Source organism: Grampus griseus (assembly GCF_964374135.1).
Source record: "Grampus griseus genome assembly, chromosome: 15".
Classification (NCBI taxonomy): Eukaryota; Metazoa; Chordata; class Mammalia; order Artiodactyla; family Delphinidae; genus Grampus; species Grampus griseus.
Window position 1 is genome coordinate 17,893,232 of NC_139009.1, and position 19,866 is coordinate 17,913,097.

The 19,866-nt window shown below is 37.0% G+C and overlaps 1 protein-coding gene across 1 annotated transcript in view; it reads right to left on the reverse strand.

The window, feature by feature from the left end:
• Nucleotides 1-19,866, reverse strand: part of ATAD2B (ATPase family AAA domain containing 2B) — a gene marked incomplete at its 5' end in the record, with an annotated part of 148,102 nt that overhangs the window by 12,762 nt on the left and 115,474 nt on the right. The window contains one exon of the mRNA XM_082672915.1: nt 1,783-1,905. Coding sequence (XP_082529041.1) covers nt 1,783-1,905 — 123 coding nt within the window. The remainder of the gene's footprint in view (nt 1-1,782; nt 1,906-19,866) is intronic.

Here is a 19,866-nt window from a genome sequence, read left to right on the forward strand (position 1 = left end):
CTGTACAATATACCCTGTTATTTTTTGGTGTTTTTTTTTTGCGGTACACGGGCCTCTCACTGTTGTGGCCTCTCCCATTGCGGAGCACAGGCTCCAGACGCGGAGGCTCAGCGGCCATGGCTCACGGGCCCAGCTGCTCCGCGGAATGTGGGATCTTCCCGGACCGGGACACGAACCCGCGTCCCCTGCATCGGCAGGCGGACTCTCAACCACTGCCCTTATACCCTGTTTTGTTTACCCATTCATCAGTTGACGGACATTTGGGTTGTTTCCGGTTTTTAATTGTTGTGAATAATACTGCTATGAACATTCACGTACAAGTCTTTATATGGACATATGTTTTCATCTCTCTTGGGTAGATCCCTAGGAGTAGAATCGCTGGGTCATATGTAAATATTATGCTTAACTTTTTAGAAACTGCCAAAATGTTTTCAAAACTGGCTCCAACAGCTTTTTAACTGGTCTCTCATCCTCCTACTGAGCCACATTGAGACCTTGCTACTTCCTGCTGCCAAAGCAATTTACCAATCCATTCCACTGTTTCAAATACTTCTATGAATCCTACTGACTATGGCAATTGTTCTCAAACTTTAGTGTACATAAAAAGCACTTGAGTTTGCTGAAGTGCAGATTTCTCGGCCTTCAGATTCTCGGCCAGAGAATCTAATTCGGTAGTTCTAAGCTGATGTGGGTAATAAACACAAACACATTTTAAAAAACATAGATCTACAGGATAAAGTCCAAGCTCCTTAGCAAGACATTGATTCATGCAAATATTTATAAAAAGCCTGTTGTGTACCAGAGATAGTTCTAGGGACTGCAGTAGAGCTATGAATAAGACATTCACAGCACTTATATTCTAAATAAGGAGGAGAGAGACAACAACAGTAACAAAATGCCAAGTGCTATGGTGACCAGAGCCTAATAAGATTAGGTGGCCAGGGAAAGCCTCTCTAAGGCAGTAGAAGAAAAGCGTCTTCACATCTTCAATGTCCTGGACCCAGCTCACCTTCTGAGCTCTGTTTCCCACCATTCTGTACATCTTTAGCAACACCAGTTTGCAGTTCTTCCAATACACCACGTTATTTCACGTCTCTGCGCCTGTACACGTAGTGTGCTGTGCTTACAATACCTCCTCCTTCTCCGTCACTGCCTCCCTTCCTCTACTTCACTAGAGACAACACTTCTATATTCATTCCCCAAACTCTGATCAAAATGCTGGGTTTCCTACCAGGAGGTCCCTCCTCTGTGCTATGAACATGCTTCAATCAGTGCATATGCCACACTATACTCCATTTGTTTTACACTTACTCTCTCCTACTAAAGTGTGAGTTCCTCAAGGACAGGATTATATATAGAACGAACAAAACGCATCTGCTAATTCTGTGTTTATATTAACAAAATTGCACATAAATTCCAACAGGTTTAAAAAAAAAGTATTCCTAAAAACCATTTTTAAGTATCGGTATTAGATATAAACTGATGAAAATAAACCCTCTTCAAATATGAAAGCCTATCTAAATCCTTTAAGAACAGAAATCCATAATTAAAGATATATGCCTGCAAAAGAAATTTCACTAAGAAGTACTTTATTTCTGTCATTTGCACTAAAACTGTTATAGAAAGTAAAATTTTAAAACATCTTTGAGAATTTACATGACATTTTCATATCAGAAATTAAGGATGGGCCTCAAAATACATTTTCATAATACCAGCAACCGTAAAGAAACAACATTCAATGACCTCTTACTCTTCAGTAGCAAGTTCATTTCTATAACTTACCTCTTTTTATCCTTGCTTCCTTAATTTCTTCACAGAGTTTATTAAATTCTGGATCCAATTCAGCTGCAATGATGGCATGCGCAGTGTCCTTCAGGGTACAAGCCCTGTGCCTAATTATTTTATCTGTTAAAAAGTTGGTATACATTTATTATAAATACAAGTGAAATAACATGAACAAAGGGCATCTTAAAAAGAAAAGGAACACAAACATTTAAATAAAACTGTGACTGCAATGAGAAGCCTGGGCACCTCAACGAAGAGCAGCCCCCTGCTCGCCACAACTAGAAAAAGCCCACGCACAGCAACAGACTCAACACAGCCAACAAAAAAATTTTTTAAAAGGCTTTATCAAAATAATTAATTAATTTAAAAAACTGAAAAGCATTTCTAGCTAAGAAGCAAGCTCATTTAAATGATGAGCAAAAAATAAATATAATAAGCTACTCAATCAAGTTGACAATCCTCTGAGAACTATACTTTTAGAACTTCAAAGTACTAAGCCTACTTAACAAATCATTACCTCAAAGATATGGCTTAATTTTATATTTTTCAAAAATGTATGACATTCAATAAAGATTTTTAAAAGATTTACAGGATATTCACCGTATGTCCAGCACCAGAGCTACCATGGATAGATACCGAGATTTCAGAAAACCTTACATAATTTTCTCCACGAGACAAAACTGGTCAAAACTATGCTAAATTAAGGGTGACTGATTAAAAAATTGTGACAGGAACAGACAAATACAATAAGGCACCTAAGATAAGAATGCAAGATGACATAAATTGCAGGTAGATCTAGGAGAGAAGTGCATACTCTGTTCTAGATAAACCATATACCTAAAATTGCTACTAAAAGAAGAGTCTCTGCTTTACACTAACAGAGGAGTCCTCATTAACTAACAATATGCATAAACAGTGCTCCCTAGAGCTGTGCAACTCCAAGATATTAAAAGTCAAGTTAATATACCAAGGTCACTTAATTTGTAACAGAATTTAGCACTAGCATCTAAGTCACAAAATAACATCTGCGTTTTCACCTCTAGTAAAGACAAAAAGTATAAAGATGTATTTTATTTATAACTTTTCTTATTAGAAAGTCTAATAGTTCACTGTAGAAATCTTATAAAAACAAGCATGCAGCACTCAAAAAGCAACCCACTGGTATATTTCCTTCCAATGTATTTTCTCTAAACTTTCACTCAATAAATATTGTCAACTGTACCAGGAAGTAAGTCAGGTGATGGCTACACAGTAGTGAACAAAATAGACAGGTGTCCACTTTCAAGGAGCTTTTCAGAATAGTATAGAAAAGAGGTATTTTACCAAATAATCTCATATACACATATAAACACCTTCTCCTACCCCTCCCTCACCCCCCAAAAAACCTGTAACAGCTATGATGAAAATCTACAGGATACTGGTGTGGATACCAATTTTGAATGGGCAAGTCAGGAAAGACTTCTCGGAATTAGTGGCATTTAAGCTGAGACTTAAAGCATGCATGGGGGTAGCCACTGACAAAGGGAAAAACCAGTGCAGGTTCAGAAAATACCATGTGAGAAAGTTCTGGAGTTAAAAGATCTTGGAGATTTTAAGAAACTGAAAGGTAGCCTAAGTGATTGCAACACAATAAGCAAGAGGCAAACGGGAATCTGACCATATTCAAAGGATTTTAGATCTTATCCCAAGAGCAATGAAAAGTCATTGAAAAGATCCAAGCAGAGAAATTACATGATTTAAATGCTCATCTTCGAAAGATCTCTCTGGCTGTTCCCTAGAGACTGGATTGAGAGGGTCAGGCATAAAACCAGGGAGTATAATCGGAAGGCAATTTTTAGTGAAAAGAGAAGAGAGAACTGAACCAGGTGGTAGTGAAGAAAAGGAAGACTACAGCTTTGAAATGTGTTCTCAATGACACAACTTGGTAGTAAAGCAGGGGATGAGATAAGCATCAAGGAAGATTCCCTAGCTTCCTGCATGAAAAATGGGAGGATGGAAGTACCGCTTACAAAAATAAAAATTTAAAAAAAAAAGGAAAAAAAAATCCTACAGTATAATTAGAAAGGAAGCAGGAAAAGAAGTTAGAGATTTGCGCTAGTTTAAAGAGTTTAGTTTTGACATGACTAAAAAATATCTAATAGAGCCTGAGCCAAGATCGCAAAGTAGAAGGACGTGCTCTCACTCCCTCTTGCGAAAACACCAGAATCACAACTAGCTGCTGGTCAATCACTGACAGGAAGACACTGGAACTAACCAAAAAAGATACCCCACATCCAAAGATAAGGGAGAAGCCACAATGAGAACGGTAGGAGGGGTGCAATCACAGTAAAAAAAAAAAAAATCCCATAACTGCTGGGTGGGTGACTCACAGACTGGAGAACACTTATACCACAGAAGTCCACCCACTGGAGTGAAGGTTCTGAGCCCCACGTCAGGTTCCCAAACTGGGATCCGGCAACGGGAGGAGGAATTCCTAGAGAATCAGACTTTGAAGGCTAGTGGGATTTGATTGCAGGACTTCGACAGGACTGGGAGAAACAGAGACTCCACTCTTGGAGGGCACACACAAAGTAGTGTGCGCATCGGGACTCAGGGGAAGGAAGAGTGACCCCAGGGGAGGCTGAACCACACCTACCGGCTAGTGGTGGAGGGTCTCCTGCAGAGGCGGGGGTGGCTGTGGCTCACCATGGGGACAAGGACACTGGCAGCAGAAGTTCTGGGAAGTATGCCTTGGCGTGAGACCTCCCAGAGTCCACCATTAGCCCCACCAAAGAGCCAGGTAGGCTCCAGTGTTGGGTCGCCTCAGGCCAAACAACCAACAGAGAGGGAACCCAGCCCCACCCATCAGCAGTCAAGTGGATTAAAGTTTTACTGAGCTCTGCCCACCAGAGCAACAGTCAGCTCTACCCACCACCAGTCCCTCCCATCAGGAAACTTGCACAAGCCTCTTAGATAGCCTCATCCACCAGAGGGCAGACAGCAGAAGCAAGAAGAACTACAATCCTGCAGCCTGTGGAACAAATATCACATTCACAGAAAGATAGACAAGATGAAAAGGCAGAGGGCTATGTACCAGATGAAGGAACAAGATAAAACCTCAGAAAAACAACTAAATGAAGTGGAGATAGGCAACCTTCCAGAAAAAGAATTCAGAATAATGATAGTGAAGATGATCTAGGACCTCGGAAAAAGAATGGAGGCAAAGATCGAGAAGATGCAAGAAATGTTTAACAAAGAACTAGAAGAATTAAAGAACAAACAGAGATGAATACAATAACTGAAATGAAAAATATACTAGAAGGAATCAATAGCAGAATAACTGAGGCAGAAGAATGGATAAGTGGTCTGGAAGACAGAATGGTGGAATTCACTGCCACAGAACAGAATAAAGAAAAAAAGAATGAAAAGAAATGAAGACAGCCTAAGACACTTCTGGGATAACATTAAATGCAACAACATTCACATTATAGGGGTCCCAGAAAGAGAAAAGACAGAGAAAGGACCCGAGAAAACATCTGCAGAGATTAGAGTCGAAAACTTCCCTCACATGGGAAAGGAAATAGCCACCCAAGTCCAGGAAGCACAGAGAGTCCCAGGCAGGATAAACCCAGGAGAAACATGCCGAGACACATAGTAATCAAACTGGCAATAATTAAAGACAAAGTAAAATTATTGCAAGCAGCAAGGGACAAATGACAAATAACATACAAGGGAACTCCCATAAGGTTAACAGCTGATTTCTCAGCAGAAACTCTACAAGCCAGAAGGGAGTGGCATGATATACTTAGTGATGAAAGGGAAGAACCTACAACCAAGATTACTCTACCCAGCAAGGATCTCATGCAAATTCCATGGAGAAATCAACAGCTTTATAGACAAGCAAAGGCTAAGAGAATTCAGCACCACCAACCAGCTCTACAACAAATGCTAAAGGCACTTCTCTAAGTGGGAAACACAAGAGAAGAAAAGGACCTACAAAAACAAACCCTAAACAGTTAAGAAAATGATCATAGGAACATACATATCGATAATTACCTTAAACGTGAATGATTTAATGTTCCAGCCAAAAGACACAGGCTTGCTGAATGGATACAAAAACAAGACCCATATATATTATAAGAGACCCACTTCAGACCTAGGGACACATACAGACCGAAAGTGAAGGGATGGAAAAAGATATTCCATGCAAATGGAAATCAAAAGAAAGCTGGAGTAGCAATACTCATATCAGATAAAATAGACTTTAAAATAAAGAATGTTACAAGAGACAAGGAAGGACACTACATAATGATCAAGGGATCAATCCAAGAAGAAGATATAACAATTATAAATATATTAGCACCCAATATAGGAGGACCTCAATACATAAGGCAACTGCTAACAGCTATAAAGAGGAAATCGACAGTAACACAGTAATAGTGGGGGACTTTAACACCTCACTTACACCAATGGACAGATCATCCAAAATGAAAATAAATAAGGAAACAGAAGCTTTAAATGACAACAGACCAGATAGATTTAATTGATATTTATAGGACATTCCATCCCCAAACAGATTACACTTTCTTCTCAAGTGTGCACGGAACCTTCTCCAGGATAGTTCATATCTTGGGTCTCAAAACAAGCCTCAGTAAACTTAAGAAAACTGAAATCATATCAAGTGTCTTTTCTGACCACAATGCTATGAGATTAGAAATTAATTACAGGGAAAAAAACGTAAAAAACACAAACACATGGAGGCTAAACAATACGTTATTAAATAACCAAGAGATCACTGAAGAAATCAAAAAATACCTAGATGGGCTTCCCTGGTGGCGCAATGGTTGAGAGTCCGCCTGCCGATGCAGGAGACACGGGTTTGTGCCCCGGTCCGGGAGGATCCCACGTGCCGCGGAGTGGCTGGGCCCGTGGGCCATGGCCGCTGAGCCTGCGTGTCCAGAGCCCGTGCTCCGCAACGGGAGAGGCCACAACAGTGAAAGGCCCGCGTACCGCAAAAAAAAACAAACAAAAAAACCTGGAGACAAATTACAATGAAAGCACGACGATCCAAAACCTATGGGATGCAGCAAAAGCAGTTCTAAGAGGGAAGGTTATAGCTATACAAGCCTACCTCAAGAAACAAGAAAAATCTCAAATAAACAATCTAACCTTAAACCTAAAGGAACTAGGGAAAGAAGAACAAACAAAACTCAAAGTTAGCAGAAGGAAAGAAATCATAAAGATCAGAGCAGAAATAAACAAAACAAGAAACAAAGAAAACAATAGCAAAGATCAAGAAAACTAAAAGCTGGTTCTTTGAGAAGATAAACAAAATTGATAAACCATTAGCCAGAATCATCGGGAAAAAGAGGGAGAGGACTCAAATCAATAAAATTAGAAATGAAAAAGGAGAAGTTACAACAGACACAGCAGAAATACAAAGCATCCTAAGAGACTACTACAAGCAACTCTATGCCAATAAAATGGACAACCTGGAAGAAATGCCCAAATTTTTAGAAAGGTATAACCTTCCAAGACTGAACCAGGAAAAAATAGAAAATATGAACAGACCAATCAGGAGTAATGAAATTGAAACTGTGATTAAAAATCTTCCAACAAACAAATGTCCAGGACCAGATGGCTTCACAGGTGAATTCTATCAAACACTTAGAGAAGAGCTAACACCCATCCTTCTCAAACTCTTCCAAAAAACTGCAGAGGAAGGAACACTCTCAAACTCATTCTATGAGGCCACCATCCCCCTGATACCAAAACCAGACAAAGATACTACAAAAAAAGAAAATTACAGACCAATATCACTCATGAATATAGATGTAAAAATCCTCAACAAAATACTAGTAAACAGAATCCAAAAACACATTAAAAGGATCATACCATGATCAAGTGGGATTTATCCCAGGGATGCAAGGATTCTTCAATGTATGCAATTCAATCAATCTGATACACCATATTAACAAATTGAAGAATAAAAACCATATGATCATCTCAATAGATGCAGAAAAATCTTTTGACAAAATTCAACACCCATTTATGATAAAAACTCTCCAGAAAGTGGGCATAGAGGGAAACTACCTCAACATAATAAAGGCCATATATGACAAACCCACAGCAAACATCATTCTCAACGGTGAAAAACTGAAAGCATTTCCTCTAAGATCAGGAAAAAGACAAGCATGTCCACTCTCACCACTATTATTCAACATAGTTTTGGAAGTCCTAGCCACTGCAATCAGAGAAGAAAAAGAAATAAAAGGAATACAAATTGGAAAAGAAGAAGTAAAACTGTCACTGTTTGCAGATGACATTGTACTATACATAGAGAATCCTAAAGATGCCACCAGAAAACTACTAGAGCTAATCAATGAATTTGGTAAAGTTGCAGGATACACAATTAATTCACAGAAGTCTCTTGCATTCCTATACACTAATTATGAAAAATCTGAAAGAGAAATTAAGGAAACACTCCCATTTACCATTGCAACGAAAAGAATAAAATACCTAGGAATAAACCTACCTAGGGAGACAAAAGACCTGTATGCAGAAAACTGTAAGACACTGATGAAAGAAATTAAAGATGATACAAACAGATGGAGCGATATACCATGTTCCTGGACTGGAAGAATCAATGTTGTGAAAATGAGTATACTACCCAAAGCAATCTACAGATTCAATGCAACCCCTATCAAATTACCAATGGCATTTTTTACAGAAATAGAACAAAAAATCTTAAAATTTGTATGGAGACACAAAAGACCCCAAATAGCCAAAGCAGTCTTGAGGGAAAAAAAGAGAGCTGGAGGAATCAGACTCTCTGACTTCAGACTATACTACAAAGCTACAGTAATCAAGACAATATGGTACTGGCACAAAAACAGAAACAGAGATCATAGGAACAAGATGGAAAGCCCAGAGATAAACCCAGGCACCTATGGTCAACTAATCTATGACAAAGGAGGCAAGGATATAAAATAGAGAAAAGACAGTCTCTTCAATAAGTAGTGCTGGGAAAACTGGACAGCTACATGTAAAAGAATGAAATTAGAACACTCCCTAACATCATACACAAAAATAAACTCAAAATGGATTAGAGACCTAAATGTAAGACTGGACACTATAAAACTCTTAGACGAAAACATAGGCAGAACACTCTTTAACATAAATCACAGCAAGATCTTTTTTGATCCACCTCCTAGAGTAATGGAAATAAAAACAAAAATAAACAAATGGGACCTAATGAAACTTCAAAGCTTTTGCACAGCAAAGGAAACCATAAACAAGACAAAAAGACAACCCTCAGAATGAGAGAAAATATTTGCAAATGAATCTCAATGGACAAAGGCTTAATCTCCAAAATATATAAACAGCTCATGCAGCTCAATATTAAGAAAACAAACAACCCAATCCAAAAATGGGCAGAATACCTTAATAGACATTTCTCCAAAGAAGACATACAGATGGCCAACAAGCACATGAAAAGCTGCTCAACATCACTAATTATTAGAGAAATGCAAATCAAAACTACAATGAGGTATCACCTCACACCAGTCAGAATGGGCATCATCAGAAAATCTACAAACAACAAATGCTGGAGAGGGTGTGGAGAAATGGGAACCCTCTTGCACTGCTGGTGGGAATGTAAATTGATACAGCCACTATGGAGAACAGTATGGAGGTTCCTTAAAAAACTAAAAAATAGAATTACCATATGATCCAGCAATCCCACTACTAGGCACACACCCAGAGAAAACCATAATTCAAAAAGACACATGCACCCCAATGTTCATTGCAGCACTATTTACAATACCCAGGTCATGGAAGCAACCTAAATGCCCACTGACAGACGAATGGATAAAGATGATGTGGTACATATATACAATGGAATATTACTCAGCCATAAAAAGGAACGAAATTGGGTCATTTGTTGAGACGTGGATGGATCTAGAAACTGTCATACAGAGTGAAGTAAGTCAGAAAGAGAAAAACAAATATCGTATATTAACGCATATATGTGGAACCTAGAAAAATGGTACAGATGAACCAGTCTGCAGGACAGAAACTGAGACACAGATGTAGAGAACAAACGTAGGGACACTAAGGGGTAAAGCAGCAGCGGGTGGGGGTGGTGGTGTGATTGGGAGATTGGGATTGACATGTATACACTGATGTATATTAAATTGATGACTAATAAGAACTTGCTGTATAAAAAAATAAAATATAATTTAAAAAAAAATCCAAGTGGAGATATGTAGGCAAATGAATATAGATCTCGACAATTTATGACCAAAAGCCACAATGTGTAATCTGTATTTATTATTTAAAATTTTGTACTTCCCTAAGCCTTAAAAGAAAGAAAAAAGATTATGGCATAAGAGACATATAATAAACTGCACATATTTAAAGTATATATTGTGGTATGCTTTGACCTAAGTACAAATCCATAACATCATCATTATATCAAGATAATGAATATATCCACCATCACCAAAAGTCTCCTTGTGCCCCTCTGTCATCCTTCCTTTCACTCTTTACACAACCCCCCATTCCCAGGGAACCACAGGTCTGTTTACTGTTACCATAGATTACTTCATATTTTCTAGAATTATGTACATTATAATAGATATGAATTGCATATATATCTCTATATATTAATGTATATATAATTCTAACATATTTATAAATACATATATAAATGGGGTTATAAAGTATATATTCTTTTTTTGTCTGGCTTCTTTTACTTGTCATAATTATTTTGTCATTAATACCTATTGTTTTATATAATACTGTATAGCAACTACACTTCAATTAAAAATTAATTTTTTAAAAAAATAATAAAAATACCTATTGTATGATCAACACTCCATTCCTTTTTATTGCTGAGTAGTATTCCACTATTGGATATAATACAATTTATCCATTCACATGTTGATGGACATTAGGGATGGTTCTGGGTTTTGGCAATTATAAACAATGTTACATAAATATTCATGAACAAGTCTTTATATGGACATATGCTTTCATTTCCCTTGAGTTAATATTTAAGAGTGGAATGGCTAGCTCAACAATGGGTGTATGTATGTTTAACAATCTTAAAACTGCCAAGCTTTTTCAAAGTTGTACCATTTTATATTCCTATATTCCAGTTCCAAGTGTCAACACTTGGTATGATCAGTCTTTTTAATTTTAGACATTCTTATAGGTGTTTAGTGGTATCTCATTATGCTTTTGATTTGCATTTTGTTAAAGATTAATGAAGCTGAGTATACCTTCATGTTCTTATTTTCCCTTTGTACATCATCTTTGGTGAAGTGTCTTCAAATCTTATACCTATTATTTTAATTGGGTTTTCTTATTATTAAATTTTTAAATAAACTTATTTATTTATTTTTGGCTGCATTGGGTCTTCGTTGCTTCATGTCAGCTTTCTCTAGTTGCGGCAAGCGGGGGCTACTCTTCATTGCGATGCGCGGGCTTCGCATTGTGGTGGCTTCTCTCGTTGCAGAGCATGGGCTCTAGGCATGCAGGCTTCAGTAGTTGTGGCATGCGGGCTCAGTAGTTGTGGCTCGCAGGCTCTGGAGTGCAGGCTCAGTAGTTGTGGTGCTTGGGCTTAGTTGCTCCACTGCATATGGGATGTTCCCAGACCAGGGCTCGAACCCATATACCCTGCATTGGCAGGCAGATTCTTAACCACTGTGCCACCAGGGAAGTCCCTTATTATTCAATTCTGAGAATTCTTTTAATAGTCTGGATACAAGATAGCTTTTATATTTAAGGTATATTATCCATTGAGATTCTTTATATAGATAAGAGGTCTTTTTTTGGCATACTTATATCCAATTGTTCTAGCACTGTTTGTTGAAAAGACTACTTTCTCCACTGTACTGACTTTGTACCTTTGTCAAAATGCCACTGACTCTATATGTGTCGGTCCCTTTCAGGACTCCATATTATTCCATTGCTCTATTTGTCATTCTTTATGCCAATATTACACTGTCTAGATTACCCTAACTTTATGTCTTGAAATAATTAAGTCCTCCAACTCTGTTTTTACTTTACAAAGCTGTTTTGACTATTTTAGATCCTTTCCATTTTCATATGAATTTTAGAATCACCTTGTCCATTTCTATAAAATGTCTTCTGGAATTCTGAATGAGGTGGTTCAATTTGAGAACTGACATCTTCACAATGTTGAGTCTCCCAATCCATGAACACAATATATCTCTCAGTCTATTTAGGTTCTCTTTAATTTTTCTCAGCAATGTTTTGTAGTTTTCAATGTATAGGTCTTGCCTATCTTTTGTCAGATTTATCAACATCTCATGCTTCTTCATGTTAATGAAAATAGTAATTTAAAATTTCAATTTGCTATTGTTTGGGGCTAGTATTGTATTTCCATAAATACAACTGAGTTTTATATATTGATCTTGTATCCTGCAACCTCACTAAACACACTTGCTAGTTCTAACAGTGTCTTTGCAAATTCCATAGGATTTTCTATGTAGACATCATGTTGTTTACAGATGAAGATAGTTTTACTTCTTCATTCCCAAACTAGATGCCTCTTATTTCTTTTTCTTACCTTACTGCACTTGCTGGAACCTTCAGTATAATGTTGGGTAAAAGTGGTAAAAGTGGACATCTTTGCCACGTTCTTGACCTTAAGGGGAAGCATTTAGTCTTCTGTCATTAAGTATGATGTGAACTGTAGGCTTTTTGTAGATGGCCTTAATCAGACTGAGGATGGTCCTTTCTACTCCTCGTTTGCTTACACTTTGTACTCAGGAATACCTATTGGATTTGTCAAATACTTTTGTGCAATGACTGAGATAATCATTTCTTAGTCTGTTAATACAGTGACTTACATCGATTGGTTTTCAAATTTTAAACCTATCTTGCATTCCTTGCATATTCAAGCAGGAATAAACCCTACTTAATCACAAGGTATTATCTTTTTAACCTATTGGATATAACTTGCCAAAATTTTGTTTATGTTCATGAGGGATACGGGTCTATAGTTTATTTGGTCTTTTTTCTTTTTTCTCCTTGTAATATCTTTTTCAGAGTAATGCTAACTTTATAGACTAGGTTGGAAAGAATTCTCTCCACTTCAATTTTCTGGAAAAGTTTGTGTAGAACTGGTATTATTTTTTTCCCTAAATGTTCAGTAAAATTAACCAGTGAAGGCATCCAGGCCTGAAGTGTTCTTAATGGGAATGTTTTTAACTGTTAGTTCAATTTCTTTAATAGAAAAAGAATTACCTATTCACATTATACATTTCTTCTTTCATGAGCTTTCTTTTTTGTCTTTCAACAAATTTATCCAATTTACCGAAGTTGTCAAATGTATTGGCATAAAGCTGTTCATAATGTTCCCTTACTGTTCTCTTAATATATGTAGAATATGTAGTAATGTTACCTCCTTCATTCTTGTTAATGGTAATTTGTGACTTCTCATTATCCTGACCAGCTCCACTAGAGATTTATCAATTACCAATCTTCTAAAAGAACCAGCTTTGGGTTTCCTTGGTTTTCTCAATTTTTTTTCCTGTTTACTATTTTATTGATCTCCTCAGATCTTTATTATTTCCTTTCTTTTGCTTACTTTGGGTTTCATTTGCTCTCTGTTTCCTAGTTTCTCAAGTTGGGAGCTCAGGTCAGTGATTTGAGACTTTTCTTCTTTTCTAATTTAAGTATTTAGTGCTATAAAATTCCGCCTAAGTAATGCATTAGCTGCACCTTGTAAGTTTTTATATTTTCATTTTATCCACTTTAATAATTTTTAAACTTCTCTTCTGATTTCTTCCTTGATCCATGGAGTTATTTAGAAGCGTGGTATTTAGTTTCCAAATATCTTTTCCAAATAACCTTTTTTATTGATTTCTAATTTAATTCCACTGTGGTCAAAGAACATACTTTGTATGACTTGAATCCTTTTATATTTAATAAGACTCATTCCGTGGCCCAGAATATGTTCTATCTTGGTGAACATTCCAGTGCACCTGAAAATAATGTGTATATATGTTGCCACTGGGTAAAGTGTTCTATAAATATCACTTAGATAAAGTTGATGGATAGGGTTGTTCAAGTCTTCTATATCTTTACTGACTTTCCGTGTACTAGCCTTATCTAGTTTTAAGAGAGGGATATTGAAGTCTCCAAGAAATTACAAATTTCACTATTTTTCCTTGTAGTTCTATCAATTTTTGCTTCATGAATTTTAAAGCTCTGTTATCAGAAGCAATAAATATTTAGAATTATATGTGTACTTGATAACTATGAAATAATCTTCTTTAACCCAGGTATCTTTAGCCTGAAATCAACTTTGATATTTATATAATCACTCCAACTTGGTAGGATTATGGTATTTCATGCTTTTAATCTATTTGCAGCTTTATATTTAAAGTGGGTTTCTTGTAAAAAAAAAAAACTAATTCAAAAAGATATATGCACCCCAATGTTAATAGCAGCATTATTTACAATAGCCAAGATACAGAAGCAACATAAGTGTTCATCAACAGATGAATGGATAAGGAAGATTATATATATATACACATACATATATATACACACACATACGGAATATATATATATATATATACACACACACACACACACTACTCAGCCATTAAAAAAATGGAATTTTGCAATTTATGACAATATGGATAGACCTGTAGGATATTATGTTTAGTGAAATGAGTCAGAGAAAGACAAATACTGTATGTTATCAGTTATATGTCGAATCTAAAAAATAAAACAAACAAATGAATATAACAAACCAGAAACAGACTCACAGATATAGAGAACTAGTGGTTACCAGTGAAAAGAGGGAAGGGGGAGAGACAAGATAAGGGTAGGGGATTAAGAGGTACAAACTATTATGTATGAAATAAGTATGCTACAGGATATAATGTACAGCAAAGGGGATATAGCCAATATTTTATATAACTTTAAATGGAGTATAAGCTATAAGAATTTTGAATCATTACTTGTATAATACTATAAATCAGCTATGCCTCAATTTTTTAAAAAGTATATGGGAGGAAAATGAATGAATAAGTTATTTTTTTTAAATAACCTTAAACAAACAGGGAAGTCAGTTTCTTGTAAAGGAACCTCATTAGTGCAGTAGGTAGAGTGTCAGTCTCATCAAGTGGGCTTCCTGTAGGGAGGATATGGTTGGGTCTTACTTTTTTACCCAAAAGACACTCTCTGCCTTTATTTGTGATGTTCAAGCCAGGTATCAGCAAGTGTTTCTGTATAAGGCCAGAGAGTAAATATCTTAGGCTTCTCAAGCCATAAGGTCTCTGGCAAGTATTCAAAGCCGCCCCTGTAGCATAAAAGCAGCCCTAGACAACATGTAAACAAATGGGCATGCCTGTGTTCCAACTATAAAAACTTCATTTACAAAACCGGGCAGTCAGTTTGACTGTAGTTTGTTGATCCCTGGTTTAGGGGATCATTTGCTTTTAATATAATTTATGTGATTATTAATATGCTTGCTATTTACTTTCTACTTGTCCCACATGCTCTTTGTTCCCTTTTTCCTCTTTTCTTCTCACTTCTTTTGGATTGTGTACAGTTTTATGATTCAGTTTTTCTCCTTGTTGGTTTATCACCTCTAACTATTTGCTACACTACTGCTAGCCCTATATAAACATCAAGGAATATTCCCTCTCTTTCTCCGGCCTCAGGTAGCTTCCTCACACATATGTGCTGATCAGTATTCAGCTAAAGACTGGAGGAGGCTCTTCTGCAGATCTCCAGAGTGCTCTCTCTGTGCAGCTTTCTCCTTCCTGGTACTCTGCCCTGAGAACTTGATCCACCTTGGCCTCTTACATTCCCAGCAATTCAGGGAGACTTCCAGGCTCTGCCTGGCTTCTTCTTTCCCGTACCACAGTCTGGAAGCTATCCAGGCAACTATAGTGCTCAACTTGTTAGTTTCCCATCCTTCACAGATCACTTCCATCGTTTCCTGATATCCAACGTCTTCAAAATTGTTTTTTCAAATATTCTGTTCAGTTTTTTTTCTCCATTGTTTCAGGCAGAAGAGGAAATTCAGTCCCTTTTACTCCATCTTGGCCAGAATCAGAAGTCTCCTGATATTTTAAAACATTCTTTGAAAACCAAATTTTAATGGTTATGTAACAATCCAAAGAAAGATGAACCTTAATTTTTCAAAATTATTGCTCTATTGTTGGAAGTTGAAAGTTCCTTCAAATTTTAACCACTACAAACAAAAAACTATAATGAACATCCTTAGAAGGAGCTATGCTTTCAAGCTGATATTTGTAGCCCAAGCAGCTTTCTGCCACTAGCTTTCCATTTCAGCTTGAAAAAAAGCTAAAAAAAGAGGTAAAATTAAATATAAAGGTCACGTATCCAGCACATTATACTCTAAAATAACTCAGTGATCTTTCTTTATGTTTTTTTTTAAACACATGCTTCCCACCCACATTCCATCCCCAATTAAAGGGGAGAGAAAAATGAATTAATTAATTAAGAAAAGAATTCCATAAAAATTTCCCACTGATCTGAAGGACAAGGAATTTATTCTAAAGAGCATCTGTGGGGACTTCCCTGGTGGCAAAGTGGTTAAGAATCCGCCTGCCAATGAGAAGCCCGTGCACCGCAACGAAGAGTAGCCCCCGCTCACCACAACTAGACAAAGTCCATGCTCAGCAACAAACACCCGATACAGCCAAAAAAAAAAAAAAAAATTAATACCAAGAAGTTTTTAAAAAAATAAATAAACAATAAAGAACATCTGTGGGAATTCCCTGGCGGTCCAGTGGTTAGGACTCCATGCTTTCACTGCTTAGGGCCCAGGTTCAACTCCTGGTCAGGGAAATAAGATCCCACAAGCCACACAAAGCAGCCTAAATAAATAAATAAATAGCATCTGCATCTGACAAGGTAATGCTTTTTAAATATGCCTATCATTACAATTCTTTTTAATCATTCTTAGCTTCGAACAGTGTCTAAGTTTATACATAGAATAGAACTATAAGCTCACAGATTAAAATTAAAAGGTATGTCCATATCTTGGATCTTCATCTTTTTTGAGGGGTAGGGGAGTCATCCTGGATCTTATAAGCTTGTGATAAAGGTGGAAAAGTATACATACAATTTTGTATGTAGTTGTTCAGAGACCCTCTCATGGCCACCAGACTTTTAAATTCCTTGCTTTAAAATTATACATGAATAATAGCTACATATTTACCACCAGTTCTTTTATTTTGTCTCATACGTTAAAATCTTAAGATTCTCCAAATCCATGAAATTTAAAAGTAACATAAGCATAGCAGAAAAACCCCATACATAACTCGCTTTGAAGTTAAGACAGATCACTATCCATTCAGTTGTGCCATGTAATATTTGTGGGTTTGTACACAAATTACATAACCTCTCTGAGACCCAATCTCCTTATATCTATAAAATAAAGATATTACCACCTAGTTTTGCCTTCAATAAAAAGTAATGGCTATTAGAATAAATTGATAAGTATTAATAAAATTAATACAATCACTACTTTTATGAAGGTATTTCAATGTGTCTATGTTTCTTTTGTAGGTGAACAGAAGTATATTAGCTGGGTTTTTTTCAACAAAATTATTAAGAAAGATTAATAATATATATATATTTATTATTATTTTATTTATTTATTTATTTATTTTGCGGTACGCGGGCCTCTCACTGCTGTGGCCTCTCCTGTTGCGGAGCACAGGCTCCGGACGCGCAGGCTCAGCAGCCATGGCTCAGGGGCCCAGCCGCTCCGCGGCATGTGGGATCCTCCCGGACCAGGGCACGAACCCGTGTTCCCTGCATCGGCAGGCAGACTCTCAACCACTGCGCCACCAGGGAAGCCCAATAATATTTTTTTTAAAACTGATTTTTATGGGATGATTTTTCATCCTAAATCATTTCATAAATAAGAAATTTTACTGTATTTACTGGTTCATATCTGCATTATGTTATTATGCCTCCATTTTATAATTTCTATGTACTCTGAGACTCCTTCAGTTAGTATATAAGAAGAGGACATTCATAAAATTTACTCACTCGTCACATTTATTAAGAATATGCTCCATACAAGATGTCTATACAGATCCTGTTCTCAATCAGCTTAGAGTCTAAAATACAGGATAAGGATATGTAAATAAGTAATCACTCCAGGAAATAAAAGAAAGGAATAAGTGTCTCAGAAAAGTTGCATAGTGTTATGATTCCAAGACAAAGGGATTACTTGTAACTGGAAGGAAATCGGAAAAAACTTTCATGAGCATAGCATTTAATATTCCTTGAAGGATAAGTGGGATTTTAAAAGATAAGCATGGTTTTAAAAGTGATGCACTAGGTTTTCTTGTATATAACTTACTTCTCAACAAAACTGATTTAGAAAGAAAGAATGAAAAAAAGAAAAAAGAAAGAACGAACGAATGTACACACTCTCAGCAGAGGCAACACATTTAACAAAGGTACTGGAAGTACCAACAGTAAGACTGAGACTTAAATTGAGAATTGGGACCCATATTCCCTTGAGGAGGGTTCCTTCTAGGCTCCCCTCTCTTTTCATTCTGTATACTGCCTATGTGATCTCATTCACCCCTATACACTTATGACTCCAACCAGGTCTCTTACTCAAACTTCTATCTCTGAACCCCCATATACAACTACTATACAATGTCTGCATTTTATCTGGGTGTACCAGAGGTAACTTACATTAACACATCCAAAATTAAACTTAGCATACTGCCCATAAACCTGTTCCTCCATTGGTTTACTTGTCAGATTCCTAACACCGAGACCACAAAAACTCAGATGTCATTCTAGATTTCTGTCGGTCATACATAATTGGTTGGTCACTAAGCCCCCTATGTCCAATCTATGCTGCCATATCAAGTGAATCTTTTTTTTTTTTTGGCCACGCCACGCAGTTTGTGGGATCTTAGTACCCTGACCAGGGATTGAACCTGGGCCCCAGCAGTGAACACGCTGAGTCCTAACCACTGGACTGCCAGGGAATTCCCCACAAGTGAAAATCTTAATTGGTCTTCCAACCTCCATCTCATCATTCCCTTGACCTTTGATACTGCCTATAATACTGTACTCTTAAATGCAAATCAAATCAAATCACTTTCTGTCTCAAAACCAACCAGTGGCCCCTTATCATCTAGACAATTAACTCTGAAATCCTTACACAGGATCAAATGAAGATAGGGAACTTAGTATGACATTTATTTATCTGCAGGACTCCCCGCTAAGAAGCCTTTAGGCATCTCTCAGGCCAGAGCTGCATATCTCCAGCACTGAACACAATTTACACACAGAAAATATTTCATTAACGGATGCTCAGTAAACGGAGATTCAGTGAGTGGAGAAGTGAGTGAATTTCTCACTACTCCTCCACAGACACTCTACTTTCCAGCCATATTCTTTTTTTTAATACCTTTGTACACTACTTTTCTCAGCCTAAAATGAATGCCCTTTTTAATCTTGTTCATCTCCAGTGTCTTCACCTCTGTGCTCTACTCACACTGTACATATATCTAATACACACCTTATGAAACTGCATTACAATCGTCTGCTGCTGCCTCAAGACAAAATTCAAAATCGCCACCTCTATGCTATCTCTACACCTTAATAATCTATTACAATTACCAATAGTTAGATATTTGTCATTCCTATAAAACAGTGAGTTTCTAGATAGGAAGGACTGTGGCTTATTTATTAACTGTTATGGGCTGAACTGTGTTCTTCCCCAAAATTCGTATGTTGAGACTATAACCCCTAATATCTCAGAATGTTACTGCATTTGGAGTAGACTTTAAAGAAGTAATCACGGTAAAAGAAGGTCATAAGAGTAGGCCCTAATCTAATCTGACTTGTGTACTTATAAGGAGAGGAAATTTGGACACACACAAGAGACACCAGGGGTGCATGGACACAAAGAAAAGACCATGTGAGGACACAGCAAGAAGGCAGCCTCCGAAAACAAAGGAAAAAGGCTTCAGAAGAAACCAAATCTGCCGACACCTTGATTTTGGACTTTTAGCCTCCAGAACTATGGGTAAATCAATTTCTGTT